The sequence below is a fragment of the Rattus norvegicus genome, chromosome 15, assembly GCF_021556685.1.
Source record: "Rattus norvegicus strain SHRSP/BbbUtx chromosome 15, alternate assembly SHRSP_T2T, whole genome shotgun sequence".
NCBI classification, from domain to species: Eukaryota; Metazoa; Chordata; class Mammalia; order Rodentia; family Muridae; genus Rattus; species Rattus norvegicus.
This window is the reverse complement of record NC_141548.1, coordinates 85,718,169-85,740,128: the sequence shown is the minus strand read 5'-3', so window position 1 is coordinate 85,740,128 and position 21,960 is coordinate 85,718,169. Positions and strand designations below refer to the sequence as shown.

General features: G+C 37.7%; 1 protein-coding gene across 30 annotated transcripts in view; it reads left to right on the top strand.

Moving 5' to 3' along the window:
- Window positions 1-21,960, top strand: part of Mycbp2 (MYC binding protein 2) — a 238,672-nt gene that overhangs the window by 123,174 nt on the left and 93,538 nt on the right. For 29 of the 30 annotated variants that reach the window (XM_087585430.1, XM_087585423.1, XM_087585422.1 and 26 more), the window contains 12 exons: window positions 2,134-2,355; window positions 6,291-6,482; window positions 8,523-8,729; window positions 9,781-9,912; window positions 11,696-11,874; window positions 13,458-13,600; window positions 15,109-15,209; window positions 15,823-16,041; window positions 18,408-18,633; window positions 19,431-19,549; window positions 20,108-20,195; window positions 21,272-21,321. In XM_087585430.1, coding sequence (XP_087441556.1) covers window positions 2,134-2,355; window positions 6,291-6,482; window positions 8,523-8,729; window positions 9,781-9,912; window positions 11,696-11,874; window positions 13,458-13,600; window positions 15,109-15,209; window positions 15,823-16,041; window positions 18,408-18,633; window positions 19,431-19,549; window positions 20,108-20,195; window positions 21,272-21,321 — 1,878 coding nt within the window. 30 annotated transcript variants of the gene reach the window in all.

The window sequence follows — 21,960 nt, the reverse complement described above, 5'->3', positions numbered from 1 at the left end:
GATGGGTGGAGACTTTAGCTTTCATGCTGCAGAAGTCAGTGATACAGCCAGACAGAGGTGGAGCAGTAGAGAGGATTCGAACCATGATATAAACCATTGTCATCTTTAAGATTCATTTTCAATTATGTGTTCGTATACCTATATGTATGTATATATGCAGCTAAATAGAGGAGAGGAGGGCGGTTGGAGCTGGAGTCCTAGGCAGTTCTATCTACTGAATATGAATGCTGAGTATAAAATATTTGTCCTCTGGAAAAACGGGGAATGTTCTTACCTGCTGAGTGGAGCCATCTCGATCCCTACATTAATCTTACTGACATTTATAAACTATAATAAACAGATACCGAATGTATATTTTCCCAACACACATAGACTATTCGCTAAGAGAAATCATATACTTAGATATAGACAATCCAGCAGAAGTTAAGAGATTAAAACTGTACAGTCAGGGTGGGAGGGATGGTAGCCCGGCCTTTCAGAATGCTGACTCCTTACCCAGAGGATCCAGATCCAATGCTCAGTGCCCACATGGGGACTCACAGCCACCTGTACTCCAGTTCCACCATGGCACACATCCTCTTCTGGCTTTCTGAAGCTTTCAGGTTCCCAAGTGGTGCACAGTCTTACACGCAGGAAAAACACTCAGATGCACGTTTAATGAGTATAGTGTACATGGTAAGTTCCAGGCCAATCATGGCTACCTAGCAAGACCTTAACTCAAAAGTAAGGAGGAAAGGAAGATCTTAATTACCTTTTGTCCATTAAAAAAGTGGAATTCATTCTTTAAAATTTGTTACAAACAAAATTCCTAACTAGGATATTGTCATTCATACATTCTTAAAACATTTGTAAAGAAATAACATCTTTAACACTCATTCAGAAAAGGGAACTGATAACTAATGATATGCCAAAACCTAACTGATATTGTGGGAATAAATATTGGAGAAATACCACTAAGATACACACATATATTCTTATAATACTGTTGAGTTCAAAATCTTGAATAGGGTAGTGTTACCTTGAAATGCAGGATTAACATCTAAATCAATAGAATTAATTGTTCTGATATATGGTTCAATGGTAAAGTGCTTTCCTACCACTAACAGAGTTCAATTTCCAGTTCTGGAGATAAAAAAAGAGTTCATGATATTAACTAAATGAAGAGAAAATCATCCTATACTTTCAATAGCTATTCAAAATATATTCACCAGAGTTAGCAGTTAATCGGCAATAAAAACTTGTAAACAAGAATGTAGTGAAACATCTAACCTGATAAAGGATCTTAAGCACAATCTGTAACTGACATCTTACTTGGTGCTAAAATAATATTGAATACTTCCTTCGTTTGGAACGCAGTATACTGTGTTGTAGAACAAGCTATAGCTAAAATCCTCCTAAACCGTGAAGTCTTGAATGTTCCCTCAAGCTTGGGAACACATATTATGTGTTCTCGCCACTTTCATTTAATATTATAACAGAATTGATCGCTTCAAGTCTTTATTTACCGTGCTCTTCCTGATTCTTTACCACAGTGGTATCCCAGTGTACTTTGATCCATGTAAGAAGGATCGTGTATTTATTCTACCAGTGGTTCCCTAGAAGAGTATTGCCTGGCTAGGCTAGCTTTGCAACATTGGTTCAAACTGACATACTGCTGTATTTTTATGCTTCACTGATGGCACAAATATTTGAAGAGCTAAGTAGTGTATGTATGATTTTTTTTTGAATTAGGATTTCCTTGGTTGATAAGTTTTAAACAATCAGAAAAAATAGACAGTTGAGCTAAGATTTCTAAATAAACTGGTGCATGATAACATAATTCTATGACCCGAGTAAAATGGTGTAAAATGGTATTACAAAAGTGCAATTCGTATTGTTTATTTTTGTGTAAAGTAGTTTCATTGCTTACAGACTGTGTTTGATAGATTCTAATGGCAGTCCTTTAACACATTGGAAATAATGCTAGAAAGAACATGATTTAATTACTGGTTTAATTTAGTTGTGATGTATCAATGTGGTATTATCCAGTATTAAAGCCACTTAAATGACTGAGTAGTAATATGTACTTTGGTATGTATAAAGAAACTTGGTTTACACTGGTGAAGTTTTAAGGGTTACTTTTGTTCTTAAAAGGATATCCAGGAAGCAAACTTTAAGACATCTAGTAGCCGGCTCCTGGCAGCTGTTATGTCCGCTCTGTGTCACACATCTGTGAAGCTGACTTCTCTCTTCCCTATTGCATATGATGGCGAAGTGTTGCTGCGATCAATAGTTAAGCAAGTCAGCACAGAGAATGAGTCAACACTAGTTCATCGTTTTCCTCTTTTAGTGGGACATATGGAAAAGCTCAGCCAGGTATGTCTTTTGTGGAAATCTCTTACAGTAAGTAGAAACATACACAAGTTAGTACCTCATCTTCTTTATTGATAGTTATTATATTTGCAAATGATTAACAAATGGTTATCTGTTGCAGAATAAGCTATTCTCTAATTCTCATGTTTATGTGAAAAAAAAATCTTAGTTACTATTTCATTGCCATGATAAAACACCATGACGAAGGCAACTATATTGTAGAAGAAGCACTTATGTGGGGGCTTGCTTACAGCTCTAGAGGGTAACTAGTCAATGATCATCACCGCAGGAAGCATGGTGACAGGCAGGCCTGGCAGAGCTGCTTACGTCATGATCCACCATTAGTAGGTGGAGAGAAACTGGGCTTGGTGTGGGCTTTTGAAACCTTTAAGCTCACCCTCAGTGAGGCACAGCTACTCTACCAAGGTCAGACCTCCTCCAACAGTGCTTTATCTCCTAATCCTTTCCAAATGGTTCCACTGGCTGGGGACCACGCATTCAGTCATGTGAGCCTATGAGGGTCATCATTCTTAACTCAAACCACTCCAGTGAGTAGTCTTCTGAGTCGTTCTAAATGACAACTGTCCTCTAAAATGTGAGTAGACAGTAAATACATATATGGTTTATTGTTCATGGGTTTGAAAGTAAGTTACACTGCAGAGTCTTGATGTGTCAAGTTGGGGATACCCAGGGAGAGATGGGTACCAACCTCTCAGAGGAGAAAGGGAGGGAGAGTGAGAGGAGGGACTCTGTGAGGGGTGGGTAAAAAGAAGAAAGTAAGTTACAGATAGCATAAGCAGTTTTTTGTGTTCTAAATAGCGTCAGCAAAGTGGCACAGTGCGGAAGGTGCTTGCTGCCAAGCACGGCTTCAGTGTGATTCAGGCCAGAGAGCCAGCGCTTACACATTGTCCTCTGGCTGTTACATGTGTGTGCACACACCTTCACACATACACATCCACACACAACATAAATGAATGGAGAAAATACATAAATAAGTAACTTTCATGAAATGGGTTTTATAAAATATGCTAGCATGTTAAACATTATTTAGTAACTGCTCCTGCATTGTTAGAAAGCATTATAAAATAAAAAAACAATGACACGTATCTTTGTAGGATCCCAGTAGAAACTTAAAGTAATTCAAGAGCCAGAATTGGAAAACATCAGACTTATTAATTATTATTAATAAATGCCAGGGAAAGAAATACTAAGATAGTAACTTGTTTCTAGAAAATTAGAAAAAGTTAAAAAATTTTTCTTTTAAATTTCAGTGCTGGTGAGATTATGAATAAATATACTAACCTAAACCTTTAACCTTATAGATGGCTGTTTGCAATTTAAATTATTCTAAGTATCTTTTTTAACCTTTTAGCAAGTATTTATTGCACACTTATTTACTGCAGTTTTAATTAGGTTATAATTGAAATGGTAAAAAAATTTACAGACTCTGAATTGAGTGTCTACAAACTAACAGATATTTTTAGGTGAAAAATTGTCATTTCGCTATTGTTTGTTGTCAGTGTTTTCAGAGGGAATGGAAGGAATAATTGGAAAACTGAAGCTGTGTGTGTATTTGCTAAAAAGAAAGGTTAGAAACCTTAATTAGACTGTTAAGTGTTCATTGCTCAGTGAAATAGCTGACTCTGGTGTGTTAACTTGATAGGACATAATTCAGCCATTCCAAATGTTACTCTCACACCTAGTAGCAAGGCAAATTTGTAAAACTTGTAAATGTATATAAAGAGCGGTGACTACAGAAAATGTCTAGGCAAAAGGATACTTATTGGAAAAGAATACTGAGATACAATAGCACGGGTTATGAATTTATGGATATTCTGTTATTTTCTTTACGAGTTACTATTAGAGTTGTATATTTTAATACTAGTGTAGTAATTAGTAATCAAGTATGTGTTTAAAGTCTTTGAAAATATACTACTTTTTTCTATAACTTAAAATTTTTATACATTCTTAATTAAAATAGAATTACGTCATTTTCCCCATTTTCTCCTACTGGAGATTGTACATTTTAACATTTTGCTGTAGAGTATGATCAACAATGTCTATAAATACATATATTATATATTTTCAAATGTTCATGTATTATTTAAATAAATATTTCTCAAATATTTAATATGTTTGCAACCTTACCTTATATAGTCTATGAACAAAGTTATAATCAGTAATCAAACACAGGCATATACTTCCTTTTTCTCACTTATGGTCATGATTATTTTTCCAGTCTAATTTTTTAGTACTGAATGATTCTTTTTCTCCTGTATCTTAAATTACCTGGAACTTGCATTCTTCTGCTTTTGTTTCCCAAGTCTTAGAACTGTTGGCATGTGCTGTATCTCCAATGTAGAATTTTCTTACATCAAGGAAAATATCTAAAGAGTTATTAGAAATTGCCAAAAGTCATGTAGAAAGCTAGTGTTGCCTTGCATTTGACATGTTGCTGTCTGACATGTCATATTGGCAAACTGTTGTTAGAGCAGCATCTTGTATTTTTCTCTCTTGACAGCTACAAACTAGAAAGGAAACAGGCTTACTCTCTCCTAAAGGAAGCTCCACAAGTTTCCTGGTTATGATGTATCATTAGCGGTTGAGTGTTTTTCAAAGCAGACTTTCTAGGAAGGTGAAGTTTCTGGAGAATGGAAAGATGGAAAGAAAAAACTAAAATTGAGTTTTAAATAAAAATGAATTGTTTTAATTCCTAGAAATCATTAGTATAGAAATTCATGAACATATAGTAATTTATTCAGAACGTAATAGACTAACTGAAATATGAAACAAAACCATTTTAAGGCACTTTTCTGTATAGCATTAAGACTGTAGTGTAGGACGTAAGTAGTGAGTTGCACTGATGACAGCCCTGATAGACAGACTGTGATTCCTAAGTGGGCGATTCATTGCTAGATTTGATTGAGCAGAAAATGACTTGGCTTCTAGGCCCCTGTTCATTTAAACTGTACTTTGTTCATGAATATTTTTATGTATAAAGCTGAAATATAATTATTATGAAAGAACTTACCCAGGAACTAAGAATGTGGTTTTGAAAATTAAGTGATAACAAATAATGCTTCTAGGAAGTTAGAATTTCATTAAAAGTCACACTCCAAAAATATTTCAGAAAATATTTTACAGTTGAGTCTTGATGGCAGAATTACAACTGGATAGCAAGCAGACTGTGTGATTTTGTAGTCTTGTGTGGTGAGACTGAGGGACTAACTGGTTCCTGTGTCTTCTACTGAACTGAAATGTGCCTCATTCCACTCTCGGGGCTGAGGTGCAGGAGAGTGTGATGGAGGACAGAGCTTCATGTGGGAAAGCAGGCGGTTAATGATCTTTTCAGTGTTTGGGGGAAATATTTTTGGAGTGTGAGTTTTAATGAAATTCTAATTTCTTAGAATTTAAAATTCAAATTTCACAGATGGAATTTTCTACTGATAGAAATTGGGATTTTTGTTTTGTTTTTCAGAAATTTAATATAATAGTTGTAAAAGGAGTAGCTGTGGGGCTGGGGATTTAGCTCAGTGGCAGAGCGCTTACCGAGGAAGCTCAGGGCCCTGGGTTCAGTCCCCAGCTCCGAAAAAAAGAACCAAAAAAAAAGGAGTAGCTGTGTAGGAATTGCATAATGTACAAACCATTTTTATAGAGACAAATTTTACTGAAGTCTTGTAGAAAAATAATTTTAAATAGGATGATGAGTTATCAATCACGTAGACACATTTTTAAACTGTCATATAGTTAAAATAAGAAAGTATGTGAAAACATCACAAAGTTAATAAAACACATATCTTGTAAATTATTAGTCAAAAAGAAATAATTCAGGTCTAGTTTTTTAGGGTATCATGTGGAAAGAATTATACACAGAGAACTCCTGTGGGAGAATGTAAGGCAAACCTTTGCCTTTCTCTTCTCCCGTATCCTGCCTATAGAGTGAAGAGAACATCTCGGGGATGACGAGCTTCCGTGAAGTGCTGGAGAAGATGCTGGTCATTGTTGTGCTTCCGGTGAGAAATAGCCTTCGGAGGGAGAGTGAGCTGTTTTCCTCACATCTGGTCTCCAACACCTGCGGACTCCTGGCCAGTATTGTCAGTGAGCTGACTGCATCGGCCCTAGGGTCTGAGGTAAGGAGCTATACTTCAAAACTGGACAATAAACAGGCACCCGATTCTGTAGAATCGTAAGCTGCTCTCTTTAAGATACTGGTCACTCTAGGCTGAGAGATCTCATAAAGAGGTCAGGCCAAAACCCCTACACCTCCATGTGGGAAAGTTAGGAAGCTAAGCTATGGCTTTTTTTTTTTCCTCAGCACTCTTACATACACACACACACACACACACACACACACACACACACACACACACACACACACACACAAACACACACACACACACACACACACACACACACAGAATCAGGTATTTTCTTTCATTCAGGAGATTGATTTATTCCTTTGAAGATTCTCCTCTGGTCTCCCCACACCATCTACCCCTTCATCCTTTCTTTGACTTGGTCAGCTTAGTGAAGCCCCTCTTTCCCTTTAAAGCCTCATCATACTGTCCCTGATATGATACACCTTCTTTCTAATGTCCCTACCTCAGTGCCTGACCAAGGCCTGTGTAAAAGGCCTAGGCATTAATGAAGCTTATTTCTGATGGTCATTTCCTGTCAGTTTCTGTCCCAAAGCAACCTTGCCCTCTTTTTCCTGTATCACTCACTATACATGCCTGTACTCCCAGCACTCAAGAAGCAGAAGCAAGACCAGGCTAGTCTCAGTTAGTTAAAGACTCTTCTTCAACATGATAAAGAGCAGTCAGCAGACGCACTTACCTTCCCATGTCATTTGTTTATTCACACACTTTAGATTCTTAGACATTAATTTCCAATTAGGGCAGGAATATGTGTTTAGAACGGATCTTTGGCTCTTTCTGCTGCCAGTCTCGCTCCTGATTTAAGGAGAAGGTCTTGTTTCATGTGAATAAGGTAGAGTCATAGAACAAAGCACCTGCTGTCCTTTGGCTTCTGTGTGTACTCTTGCATAAAATAATAAAAAAAAAATCAGTTTTTTGCTTTTCTATTCTTTTATGATTTACTCCTTTTATTTTTGCGTTTTAAAATTCACTCTCAATCTCTTGTTCTGTGTGTCTGTGTGTGTGTGTGTGTTTGTGTGTGTGCATGTGTATGCTCATGCACATGCACATGTATGTGTGTGAACATATAGGTATGCCCCGCAATGTGTGGATATATGTAGAAGCCAGAGATTGATGTTAGGTATCTTTATTGGTCCTTCTCAACCATATTTATTGAGACATGATCTCACACTGAATGTGAAACTCATCTATTAGTAAGACTGGTCAGAGAGCTTCCGGTTACATCTGCTTGTGTACCACCTACTGTTGGGATTATTAATGTGCTGCCTTTACCACAGGTCTCCATGATCACAGAGCAAATACTATTACCCATTCCAATCCCATCTTTAGCTGCTTCCTCATTAATCGATCCAGGTTGTCACTGTATCTAAAGTACATGTCGTCTTCTAGACGAAGTTCTTATCCGCCTCATTACACAACTCTGTGAACTTGCACTAGTTGTCTCATTAATCAGTGATAAATAATGTTTGAGGTCAGGTGGGGAGTAGTAAGCAAGGTGTTTAAAGAACAGGAAGCTCAGTAGCTTTGCTCTGCATACAGTTACTTGTACAGATTCATGTAAAAGCTGAGCGGGAGCTCTGTGTTACCTGTACCCTAGTGTATGTACTTGCGATCAGGTCTTTCTTAATTGATCATTGTATTAAATCCCCTGGGTAGAAATCACACATCTTGTTCTGGAGCCATTGTAACAAAATTTAAGTATCAAATATTATATGTTTGAAATGTTTTGTGAAGTATTGTTATTTTCCTCTTTCCACTGCTTTTCTTAACTATGTTTTATAACTTACCTGGATGTTTTAGCTGATTTTGATGGTTCTCTTTTGTTTGTTTTGTTTTGTTTTTTTTTCCCAAAAAGGATTGTGAGTTGATTTTGAAAATCTTACCTTATTCTGAAATGCATCATTCAAATAGATGTTTAATATCTAAGATGTCTCCACTAAATATTTTGTTTCAGTTGTTTCCAATAATACTCAGGTTGACAACTGTTAATGGAATTGTATGTGTTGTTTACAGGTTGATGGACTTAATTCTCTTCACTCTGTAAAAGCCAGTGCTAACCGATTCACAAAAACAAGTCAGGGAAGGAGCTGGAACACTGGAAATGGTTCCCCTGATGCAATCTGTTTTGCAGTAGACAAACCTGGGATTGTCGTTGTGGGCTTCTCTGTCTATGGAGGAGGAGGTATACATGAGTACGAGTTGGAGGTGCTGGTTGATGATGTAAGTGTCACTCTGGAAGCGTTTTTCTTGCTGCGTAGTTACCAGAGTTTACCATCATCATAGTGCGATGACTTCAAACCTTCAGAAATTTAACAGATACAAACATTAAATTGGAATCAAAAGATAATGGTTTTTTTAAGCATTTTACTTCACTTCTGTCTTATTTTATTTATTTTAGTTATTTATTTATTACAGAAAAGGAGAGGACTCAAATGGAATTATAAACTAGAAAGTACATAGCTAAGCCTTTTATTACAAATCTTGTGTAATTTTTTATTTTTGCTTTTGTCATTTTTCATGATACTAGAACTGTGTTTAGGTGAATATTAATTCTTCTAACAAAGGCTACACAGTTTTATCAAAGTACTAATGAAAATTCTTACTAAAGATCGTGTTTATTGATTGGTATAACTGTATTTTTCTCTAATATTAAATTATTTCAAGTGCTTAAATTTTTACAGAGTGTCTTTAATATGAGACAGAAAACAACAAATAAATTTCTTGTAATAGCATCTATTTGACTGGCTCTTTTGAGCACTAATTTTAATTAACATCTACTTCATTAGGCTTAGCCTCCAGTCTTTCAAATACTCCCAGTGTTCAGATGCTTTCAACTGTTCAGTTACTTCCAAACTGAAGCTGGTGCTAGCCAGTTTATGTTTTAATCTCTTCAGAAACAAGATAAAAGGGAACAACTTAGAGAATTCAAATTTTTCTTCAGTTTGTATAAAAAAAGGCTAATGACTAATTTCATTTTTTGGTACATTTATTTGTGTATGCGAGTGTGTGTGCATACATGCATCCACATGCTGAGTTGCATATGTGAGATCAGCGAGCAGTGGTGGGAGCCAGTTTTCCCTACCTTGTGGAGGATCTCAGAGATCAACCTTAGGCTGTCTGGCTTGTTTACCTGCTGAGCTTTCTTCACTGCCCATAACCAATTTCTTATACAAGTCAATAAACTACCAGAAGACATGCAAGAGTTATAATCAGAATTGTTCCTACCATAAAGGTAACCATCTTGTACATGTTGTTTTTATATCTCTCTTAGAGTGAGCATTCAGGAGATTCAACTCATTCTCACAGATGGACATCCCTAGAGTTAGTTAAAGGAACTTATACAACCGACGATTCACCCAGTGACATAGCTGAAATCAGACTTGACAAAGTTGTTCCTTTAAAGGTAATTTCAACCGCATTTCTTTAAACTCAGAGGTAGTGTTACACGGTTAAAGATAATGAAGAATAGAGCTGGAAAGGGTGCACGGTGCTTCCGCGTACTGCTCTTGCCGATGACCTAAGACTGGATCCTAGTACCCATGTCGAGTGGTTTACAAGCACAGGTTACGTCAGGTCCAGGGTACCCAGGGCCCTCTTCTGACCTCTTCAGGCTCCTGCACTCACAGGCATATACTCCCACATAGATATCCATGTATACTAATTAAAAATAAAAATACCTTTTTTTCTTTTTTGCACTTCAGCATTGACTATGGCTTCTCCTCAGTTTAATCTGCTTTAACTACTCTTTGAACCACTCAGGCATTGGGGATGCTCACAGTGCAATCCATACGTATGTGTAGGCAAAACACTTACACACATAACATAAATAATATAAATAAAAGAATATTAAGATTTATCCTTTATATTTATTTTCTAAATACAAGCATTTGCCAAGGTAGATGCAATATATTAAAGTAAATATTAATGTTAAGGTAAAATAAAGTGGATCTGATGCAGGTGAGGAAATACCATTTTGGAATAGAAGTTAAAGTGTAAAGTAGACTCATCAGGGACTTCATTAAAAATAACTTTAAGGGTTAGGGGTGCGTCCTGGTCAGGAGCACATAATAATCTCGTCGAGGACTGTCCCCAGCCCCCAACATGGAGGCTTCTTCCCACCAGTAACTGTAGCTCCAGGGCCTCTGTGTTATCATCTGGCCTCCACACATTGACCAACATCATGGTGAGGGACCTGGGTGGGAGCAGTTTGGTTGGTTTATGTTTCCACAGCCATCACTGAGGGAAGTCAGGGCAGAAACTTGAACAGGGCAGGAACCTGGAGGCAGGAGCATATGTGGAGGCCATGGAAGAGCACTGCATATTGGCCTGCCCTTCGTGGCCTGTCAGCATGCTTTCTGTAGAATCCAGGACCACCAGCCTGGGGATGGCAACACCCACAATACACTTGGGTCTCTCACATCAGTCACTAAGAAAATACCCTACAGGCTTGCCTGCAGCCTGATCTTATGGATGTATTTCCTCAATTAAGGTTCCCACCTCTCAGATGACTACAGTTTGTGTGTTGACATAAATGAAATATGAAATATTCAGAATAAATGAAAAAAATACAAACACCTTCTGGACCACAAAGCAGGAGTATGTACAGCTCTGTTTCCTGCACACCATATTCTGGACAGTTATACACGGATTTTCTTTCTATGTTTGTATACATATTGTATCTCTGATTAAATTTCTACCAAAATAAATGTGTACTAGATTTCACAATTACGTTTTTACATACTTAAATTATTTTAAGAATTTAAACTGACAGAACAATATTAGCTTATATTAGTATTTTTATGACTAACATTTCATGCATGTAATGAAGCACAGGCACACTGTAGTTGTTGATGGCCAACTACTGGGCTCACCGCTTTCTAGCTGTTACTTTGGGCAAGTTGTTTAGCAACTGGGTCTCATCAAATTCTTCATTTATCAAGTAATATACTTAACCTACTGAGGACGCTTGAGTTAATTCAGTTAGATCATATAAAGTATCTGGAACAGATTCTGATATCGAAAGGTATTCAATAAGTATTAGCTATTAATTCATTAAAAACTCATTTAATGACATGATCTATAGACCACAATATTTTAGTATATTTAGTAGTTTACTGCTAGAGTTCTTTCTGTATTTTCCTTATATTGTGAACAGATATGACATGCTTTATATTTTCCTCATGAAGGAAAACGTTAAGTATGCTGTGCGTCTGAGGAACTACGGAAGCCGCACAGCCAATGGCGATGGAGGAATGACCACCGTCCAGTGCCCTGATGGAGTGACTTTTACCTTCAGCACGTGCAGCTTGAGCAGTAATGGCACCAACCAAACCAGAGGCCAAATTCCCCAGATACTGTACTATAGGTAGGCATACTTACAGTTAGAAACGATGTGCTAAAGTGGTGGGTAACATTTACTGTGATATAAATGCTGCCAAGTTGGTAAAGTAAATTACACAGTTTATCTTCCTACTTAGTCCACTTCCTGCGAGGAATCCTCATTTTAACATATAAATTCAGTATGAATTATAAAGGTGAATGCTTTTAAATTTTCATTCTTTCAATATCACTAAAGGTTTTTTTTTTTTGCACTGCTATATATGTTGCTGATGTTACATTTTAATTCCTTGATTATATTTTAAAATACAAGTAGAACTTACTCATTTTTTAAATAAGTATTTAAAGTAAGTAACCCAGCCCTGACTGTCCAGGTACTGGTATTGCCTTGGTTCTTTTATCCAATTGAAGAATAGTTTTACATGTAAAGCTATTTTCACCTGCTCAGGTATAGCCTCTAGACCGTATAATGGTGGGAGTTTTCTTAGCGTAGTTTAGTGAACTGTGTGGAAGGTTTAGTGATAGAAAACAAAATTGTAATCTTAGAGGGAAAATAATCCTATAGATACATTTTTCATTGTGTCTGATTTTTCATATAATAATTTATCTATAATCTTCATGTTATTAACCACTTTTTCCCTCAACCTAACTTTGCATCAAGCCACCAATGTTGTATGTAAAGAGCCACTTATGTTTGCCTTGGCTAAGTCACATATTGGGAATTTTGCTGTCCTTATTCATAGAAGAGGGGTCCAAGGTATTGAGGGGTTAAACATTGTTCCCAGATCTCACTTGTAATGACTTATGATAGAGGGGCTTATACATAGGATGTTGGATTCCAGGTAACAAAACACCCTTCAATCACCATACCATATATCCTCCTTAAGGATGTTTTCTGTGCTTGGCTGATAGATGTAGGTTTCATGGGACCCGTAGTAGTCACCCAGTTGTAGCCAAACACCTTATTGTTCTAGATGTCTCTTTCTCTTGCATCTAATATGGCAATTTCTGACAAACGTATTTGTAAAGTGCTCTACATAGGACTTCTCCTATCATTCCTGTGATTGGACTGCGGATTGCCAATCCCTTTAACTTTAAAATACTCATCGCTTCCTATCTCAGTGTTTCTTCTTTCTCTCCTGCCCTTTACAGTCAGCTCTCCACAGTGCAATCAGCGTTCTCTGATAGGAAGGAAGGCATACCTCCACCCCTCCTCAGTTTTCTCTTGACTGTGATGACGTAGGAGTTCGCTACAGTGCCCTCAGCCTCCGTGTGGTCTGACCCATGGCTGACCCATGTGTGTCTGCATCCTCTCCCTGTCCAGATACCCTTCTCTCACATTTTCCACAGACCCATTTTTAAACACAATTCAGGTCTTTGTTAACTATTAGTTTGACAAATAGCAACATAATCTAACATAGACTCTCACACCCTTACTTCACAGTCCGCTTTGTATTTTATTCACAGCCTTTATCACTTCCTAAACTAACATAATCCCACGTAGACTGTCCTAACTGGAATTGTTTTCACTTTTAGTTACTGAGATTTCTGATGAGAATATGATGCCTCAGGTTCCCAGTGTAAACTTATTCATACTTATTCATGTCCCAGGAGTGAATTTGATGGAGATTTACAGTCCCAGCTTGTAAGTAAAGCCAACGAGGAAGATAAAAACTGTAGCAGAGCACTCTCTGTGGTAAGCACTGTTGTCCGGGCTGCCAAGGACCTGTTGCACAGAGCTCTTGCTGTGGATGGTAAGACTGTCCTTTCCTTTCGGTGTAGTCATAGTTAGAACCTGCAGGGCTTTTCTGTGAATAGTGACCGAAGGGGACTTACCTTTTAGAATCCTAAGTGTTCGGTTCCTTATCCACTTATCCATCTATACAGGTATTGATACTGGATCATTTATACCTTTCATACTCTCGGGACATTTTTTTTTATAGTGAACAAAAAAAATACTGAATTCTTTTAGTTTGAACAATAAGAGAAATATCCCATCTGATTAAATATTTTTGTTTATTTTCTTTTTTTTTAAGATTTATTTTATTTATTCCATGTATGTAAGTACACTGTTGCTGTCTTCAGACACACCTGAAGGGGACATCGGATCCCATTATGGATGGTTGTGAGCCACCATGTGGTTGCTGGGATTTGAACTCAGGACCTCTGGAAGAGTAGTCAGTGCTCTTAACCGCTGATCCATCTCTCCAGCCCATTTATTTTCTTGTTAGTAGTTTTTTTTTTTGTTTGTTTGAAATTTTTTTTCTTTCTGTACTTCCTGTTTCCATTAACTATTTACCCAAATGTCTGGTGAATGACCAGATGAATAACCCTGTCCATCTCCTCAGATGTACTTGTCTAACTCAGATCCTAAAACATTCCTTCTCTTCACAGTCCAGTAGTATCTTCTTTCTCTGTTCTTCCAGTGCTAGTTTAAGCTGCCTTAGTGCAACCTCACATGCATTTCTCTTGAATGGAAATGACCAAATAATCCGATTGCTCCCTCCCTCCTGTTACCCAGCTGTGCATCCTCTGTACTCTAAGAAGAATTACTAGTATAAAATATTCAGTGCTATCCTTCCACCTCAAATGTTGCTCCATCACAGAGGTTTAGGCTAGGCTAAAAAAGTATTTTGTTAATATGTCTCATTTATTCTTATGCAGTAGGTTTAGAAACCCGTATTTGAAAGAATAATTGCCCTATGATATAAGTATCTAGGCTCAGCCAATCTTTTAAGCATCATAATCATGGGTAAATCACTAAAATGGCTATCAGCAAAGCGCTTTATAGGAAAATAAAAGTCACAATAGCTTAGTAACAACAAATGCTTTTTGGAATGTTTATATGTACAGATATTGTTCTAAGATTTTTATATTATGTGTAGATTCATTTAATCCTAATAGCATTCAGCAAAGAAATATTGTTATTCTAAATAATTTGCTCTGTGTCACTCATGTAGCCGGTTTAAAACCATTGCCCTAGGTTCTACTCCTTTCTCTAGCATTTTACAGGTATATATGTTAAGAATTTACTCTAAGATATGCAAACACTGTGTAACTTGACTTTTCCTTTTAAAAAGTGGGAAGTGTCTATTGTAAGGATTGAGATAACAGTAAATTCCTTAGAATGAATTGAGCCTGTCCTTCCTAAAGCTGTAGTTGATGTCAAGCACAACTTTGTGAGGAGAACAGGGAGAGGTTAGCATAGCATGTGACAATATCACAAACTACCCTCTAACGCCAGTCTTGATGCTTTTTTTAGCTGATGACATTCCAGAACTGCTTAGCTCCTCCAGTCTGTTCTCCATGCTGCTTCCCCTTATTATAGCCTACATAGGACCAGTAGCCGCTGCTATTCCCAAGGTGTGTAATCCAATTCTGTAACTTTGAATCTCTTACCGTTGGTCCATTTCACAGGCCTTTCATCTTCCCTTTAAGATGTGCTCATCACCGAGGCATGAGGGTTAGAGGTAACAGAGAGAGCACCTTACGTGCTAGGCGTTGTTAGCTCAGTCTCCTTGTTCCCAGCATTGCCTAGTGTACATGTTGGCCTCATACTTGAAGAATTTGAGAATAGGAAATCTATTTTATAGACATGGCATAAAGGTTAAGTTACCTGATTTTTTTTTTTTAAAAAAATTCTGAATTTGATGCCAACTCTGCAACTTTAATAAAATTATCAATAAAAAGAATATTTTACAGTAGTGAGGTAAGACATGAAGAATGTCATAAACTGTAGAGTTTTTGGCATAATTAAATAGAGTAAAGCTATTATAGATCACAGAAAAATGAGGGTTTTAAAATGTAGACTAATATAATAAATTTCTTTGCCCACTAAAAACACACTTTTGTTTAAAAATACTTTATAGAAACTATATGAAAACTGGTACTTATAAGAGTTACCATCGATTAGTATGATTCCTAAGTAAGATGAGCTTCATACTTATTTAAGCATGTTTACTTTTCTATCTGCTAGGTTGCTGTGGAAGTCTTTGGCCTTGTCCAGCAGCTGCTTCCCTCAGTTGCCGTTCTGAACCAGAAGTATGCACCCCCTGCATTCAATCCCAATCAGTCAACGGATAGCACCACAGGCAACCAGCCCGAGCAAGGCCTCTCGGCGTGCACCACTTCCAATCACTATGCCGTCATCGAGAGTGAGCACCCGTACAAGCCTGCCTGTGTGATGCACTACAAGGTGGGCGCCATCCTTAGCAAGACTCAAACTCAAAGCTGGATCTGAGAGTTTCTAATGCTCTCAGAAGGAGTGTTTGTTTATGTTTAGAAGTGTTACTTCTTCTGTGGTAGTTAAGAATGTCCATAGAGATAATGTGGCACTGTTGGGCTAAAGAAGACCTGAAGACAGATTCTTTCATAATACAGTATCTCCAGAGTATAGTTTCCGCTCCCTCTACTCTTAGTTCTTCCTTACCTCTCCTCCCCTTTGGATCCGCTCCCTTTCTGCCTCTCGTTAGAAAAGAGCAGGCTTCTAAGAGAGAACAACCAAACATGTCAAAACAAAATATAATTACATACCACAAAACCATCACATCAAAAGGCAACCCAACAGAAGGAAAAGGGCCCCATGGGAAGGCACAGGAATCAGAGACCCAGTCATTTACACAGTCTGCAAGACTACTAAACGGAAAGCCGCAGCACCACTCAGAGTACTAAAGGAAAAGCCGCAGCGCCACTCAGAGGACCTGTGGCTCCGTGCTTGCTCTTCAGCCTCCGTGGGGTCATGTGAGCTTTGCTTAGTTGATTCACAGGGCTTTGTTGTCCTGGGCTCCTCCATCCTCACCGGCTCTCACAGTCCCCTCTTCTCTGTGACTCCCTGAGCCCCGACAGATGGGATCCAGTTAGAGCTGTATTTTCCTATCTCCCTACCTCCCACTCCCAGTGTCGGGCTGCAGTCTCTGTGTGTTCTCATCTGCAGCAGGAAGAAGTTTTCCGAGAGTGGCTGACTATGTCACTGATGCATGAGTACAGTAGAATTTCATTAGGTGTCATTTTATTGTTACTTTTTTTTTAAACCCAATAGTATTTGGTTTTACCCTATCTCTGGGCTATCTAATCTAGGAAGACAGACCCTTCTACCTTACAGATTTCATGCACTGGTAGGTTTTTGAGAGTTGCTTGAAAATATCTTTCTAACATTATTGTAGTATATAATGCTAAACTCCGTGCTGTATATTGTAATACAGCAAATATAAATTTTAAAAATTGTAAATAGTATTTTTATATGTGTTCCTGTGGACATGTGTGTTCACGGATAAAGAGGCCAGAAGACAACTTTGTGTTATTCCTTAAGCACTATCGACATTGGTTTTAAACAGGGTCTCTCACTGACCTAGAACTTGGTAAGTAGACTAGCTTGGCTGGCCAAGAATCTCTGGGGACCTTCTTGTCTTCACCTCCCCCAGCCCTGGGGTTAAAGATTGTACCATCATGCCCAGCTTCTGTTTCTGTATTTTTGCACAGGTCTTGGAGACTACGCTGGAGGCTTTAAGCTCTTTACAGACTCTCATCTCCCTAGCCTCTAAGCCTTTAAAACCCACATTGCTGTACTGCAGTCAGCCTCCTCATATTAGTGTGAAAACAAAAAGTGAAGTGTTTAAAACTCCAAGTTATCATAGCAAGTCCTTTTAGTAAATAAATGAAAATGAAGCATGTTTTTTCTATTTAATTATGTTTTACACTTATAATCTATTCAATCTGTTGTAGAAATAGATGCATAACAATAGACAAGGCAGTAGCTTTAAGTCTCAAGCTCTTACTAAACCCATTTTTTGTTTTCTATGTATCCCTTCCCTTTTATATTATTGTAAAACAATGATATGGCATGTTCTTTTGCATATTTCTACTATAACAACCATTAAAATAATCATAGTGTTATAACACTTAAACTGAGTAACTCCTTAATATCATCAAATCTCACACACACACATACACACACTTGTATGAGTGTGTTTGAATTCAAATGACATAAGATGAATACTTTGGGATTGTTTATTTCTTCAGTCCCTTTTTGTGTTAAATCCCTTTAAGCATGCTCCTCCCGTCCATTGTCTTGTGGTTTTCTGAACTTTGATTGTTGGGCCCTTTGTTCCTGCTCTTCGCCTCACCTTGCTGGGCCTTTAGATTCTCCTTGAACTTTCTTTGTATCGTTGTACCCATGACTGAGCTAATACTTAAATTTGTTTCCTGCTTCAGCTCTGGAATCAGTCACTTGAAAGAGGAAAAGGTTCTGGTTCTTATGCAAAAAACATTTTAGTACATGTTTTAAGGTAAAATAGAATTATTGTGTTTTAAAGTAAGTTGTCTATCTTGTCTCTGTAATTTTGTACTAAATTGTGTGTGTGCTTGAATTATTTAGTGAATTGGTTTTACATTGGATTCTGTATTCTAATTATTAGATAGCTATGAATTCCAAAATTAAATGATAAGACAATTTGCTGTTTCCTTCATTTTATTTCTCTATTATTCCTTCATTTTTTGTAGGAATTTTCATATTTTTAATAATGGTATACATACATACAAGCATCTCCTCTTGTCTACTGGCAGGTGACGTTCCCAGAGTGTGTCAGGTGGATGACAATCGAGTTTGACCCTCAGTGTGGCACCGCGCAGTCGGAGGACGTCCTCCGCTTGCTCACCCCTGTCAGAACCATTCAGAACGCAGGGTATGGAGCAAAAGTGACATCTGCTCATGAAAACCTCAACTCGTGGATAGAGTTAAAGAAATACTCAGGGTCCTCTGGGTGGCCTACTATGGTTTTAGTGTTGCCAGGTGAGTTTTCTCTTCTCTGTTTATGGGCTAAATTGGTGACAAGGGATTGTTGTGAAGATTTTGTGGGGGTGGGAGTACTAACAGTGTTAATACTGAGTCTTATGTATAGTTGGGACCAGGCTACCCAAAAAGTATGCAAGTGAGCTTGATTTTTTTTTATTTTCTAAGTAAATGCTCTATTTTTTAGAAATAGGATCAAGTCCTTCCTTTTAAGATGTGAGTGTGGGTGAGGTGGGGTGAGGGTGGATGTATGTGAATGCTTATTTCCCAGTTAACAACAACTACTTTTTCAAACAGTTAAAACTATAGAAGGAAGCGCTGTCACCTTTCATATAAACTAGCCTTGATGAATTTAGAGGTTTTTCTTTAACTTTAACCTACTTTTGTTGGATTGGTTAATTTGTTAAGAGATCCTAAAAAGCTAAAAGTGGGGTAGAGGATTACTTAATTCAAAGAAGGGAGCACTAACCCAGGTACTCAGTAATGGAGCATTTTAAAAACTGCCCACATTCACTTAAAGGTAGGATTAAGGGAATGGATTTCATTATAATGGAATTTAGCAACAATTCATTAGAGCTGGTTCTGTGATAGGGTTGCTTCTAACAGCTTGCTTAAGGAAGTAGAGGTCTCTTCCTCAGAATGTCTTCTTTTCATTTTAATAACTGATTTGAGGAATTCTTTATATAATAAAATAATGAAATAGTATCAAGTTTTTTTAAACTTTGACCTCAATAACAGAGACAGGAACTTGCTCCCACATACACATTTTGGTTTTTTGTTTTTTGTTTTTTTTTAAGGAAATGAAGCCCTTTTCTCACTGGAAACTGCCTCAGATTATGTGAAAGATGACAAAGCCTCCTTCTATGGATTCAAGTGTTTCGCAATCGGATATGAATTCAGCCCTGGGCCTGATGAGGTAAGGACACTTGATTCCCCGACTGTGGAGGACACTTGCTCTTGTGAAGTTTCTGTTGATTTAAAACACCTTGTAAGCTAGAGGGCCATAGTTTAAATTCTGTCTTTAGTGTAATTACGTGTGCTAACTTTTGCCACTCTTTACACATGGGGAGAATTGAACTCCTGCAGCGCGGTCCCATTTTAGCCAAGGTGTATTTTGAAGCATAGGTGCATGCCCCATGCTAACGTAGTTTTACCTGTAGTAAATCACAGAACCTAGCATCGCAAAGTGGTTTAGCTTATTCTGGGTTTTCTTAAGTGTTTTAAGTCAAAACTAAAATAAAGCCAAGGTCATAATTGTCCTAAATAATGATTGGAAAATGATTCCATCCATTACAGTGAAGGTGTAAACACACACTTTTAACAACTTGGGCATGGTATTAAATCTCCTTCTGTCTAAGCTCCAGCTAATGCATCTTTCTTTCTAGTTTCAACTGCAGAGCTTAACTTCAAACTGCATGTTTTCATATCTTACATTCAGACATATTTGAACAGTGACTTTTATGCCACTCTACAGGGAGTCATTCAGCTGGAAAAAGAACTAGCCAATCTCGGTGGGGTTTGTGCCGCAGCCCTGATGAAGAAGGACCTAGCACTGCCTATTGGTGAGTGTGGCTGGTCCAAGTTTTACTGTGCTTACACAGGTAACCAGGCAGCCGGGGTGTGAGGACGGCAGTACTTTCCATTGCCAAACCAGTCCCATCACTTGGAGTCCAGTTAGGTAGCTAATGGAGTCTGCCACTGATACAGGACGTGCAACTATGTGGCCTAAGAAAAAAGTTACATAAAACCCTGTTACATAAAAGGTTACATTCATAATTGGTGACAGCATCGTATCTGTATGCAAGTTCACCTCAGGTTCTTCTGTGTATATATTGATATACACACATGCATTATATAGGAAACTATTGGCAACAGATTTCCTTAGGGGAAATGTGGTGATTGAAATATATTTATTCCACATTTTCTTTGAGTCAGTTTGACTGTTTCCTTTGAGCCATATTACTGTTTCATAACTGTCAAAGAAAAATCAATAAATAAAACATGTTCTATATTACACAATATAAGAGAAAATGACTAAAGGACATAGGTAAGTAATGAATACCTTAGGATTGTATAAATCATTGTTTACCCAAAATATATTTATTCATTAATCAAAATAACCATTTTATTTATAAAAAAGAAAATATATTAAGTATTTAAAACTTCATACATAAATGCATTCATATAGTTACTTTCTCAGGCTTATACAACCTTTTTACATTGAAACATGAAGCTGTTAAAATTTACACTTTAGAACTATGTCACTGACCTGCACACACGCACGCGCGCACACGACACCAATGACACACAAAAATGGTTTCGTAGTGTGGTAGCTGCATCTATGATGTGTGTGTGTTCGGCAGCATTCACAGTTGGATTGGACCCTTGCTTCATGTGTACCGCAGTGGGGACCTGCCTGACTCTTCACACTGCTTGCTGACACGTGATTACTAGCAATGCAGTTATAGCTAATATTATACAAAACCCGAACATTTTAAAATCTAAACAACTGGACTTTATATAGATTTGTAAATGTTTTCCAATCTATATAGCAAGAATCCAAAACTAAATGATGAATACAAGGGATTGGTAAGGTCATTAGTTATATTTCACCGTAACTTTTGAATTTGTGTGTCAGGTAACGAGCTGGAGGAGGACCTTGAGATTCTGGAAGAGGCAGCGTTGCAGGTACTGCACTCTGACTTCCGTTCGTTAGTTTAAGATAGTGGTTTCCTAGGACCTTCCTTATCCTTCCCTTCAGTGTAAGACTCAGCAGCTAGTGCTTCCTTCCTTTTATTGGTTGTAGAGTCTCATGACGTCTAAGGGTCCTCTTAGCGAGAGAGCCATATGAACACTATTGCCACGTGCTGGGGACAGTCATTGCTAGGAAGGAAGGGTAAGGTACAAGAATGCTGTTCAGAAATACGGACGTTCCATTTATGTCTGGAAAGTCATTTAGCAAAGAACGATAAAAGGCATTTGGCAATAGACATAGGTTCCGTATATGAAACTTTAATTTCGTAACATCACAGAACCATTTGGGTCTAGGGACTAGAAGCAATCAGTGTGCTGTTCATATTACATGCTAACATTTTTGTCTGCATCAATGCAAGTTGAACATTCTTCACTGTAATGGAAATGCTTCTACATTCCAACTGAAGTCTTGTTTTGGATCTCGTTTCAGTCTGTTTTGTTACTTTGTGTTGCCGAGACCATTCTAGTCTGCTAGGGTACATCCTCTAACTTTGTGTAGTAGCTAGCAGTCCTCACAGCATGAGTGGAGGAGCCTAGTAAGCAATGTTCTCAAACTACAATGCCCGCCTTCCC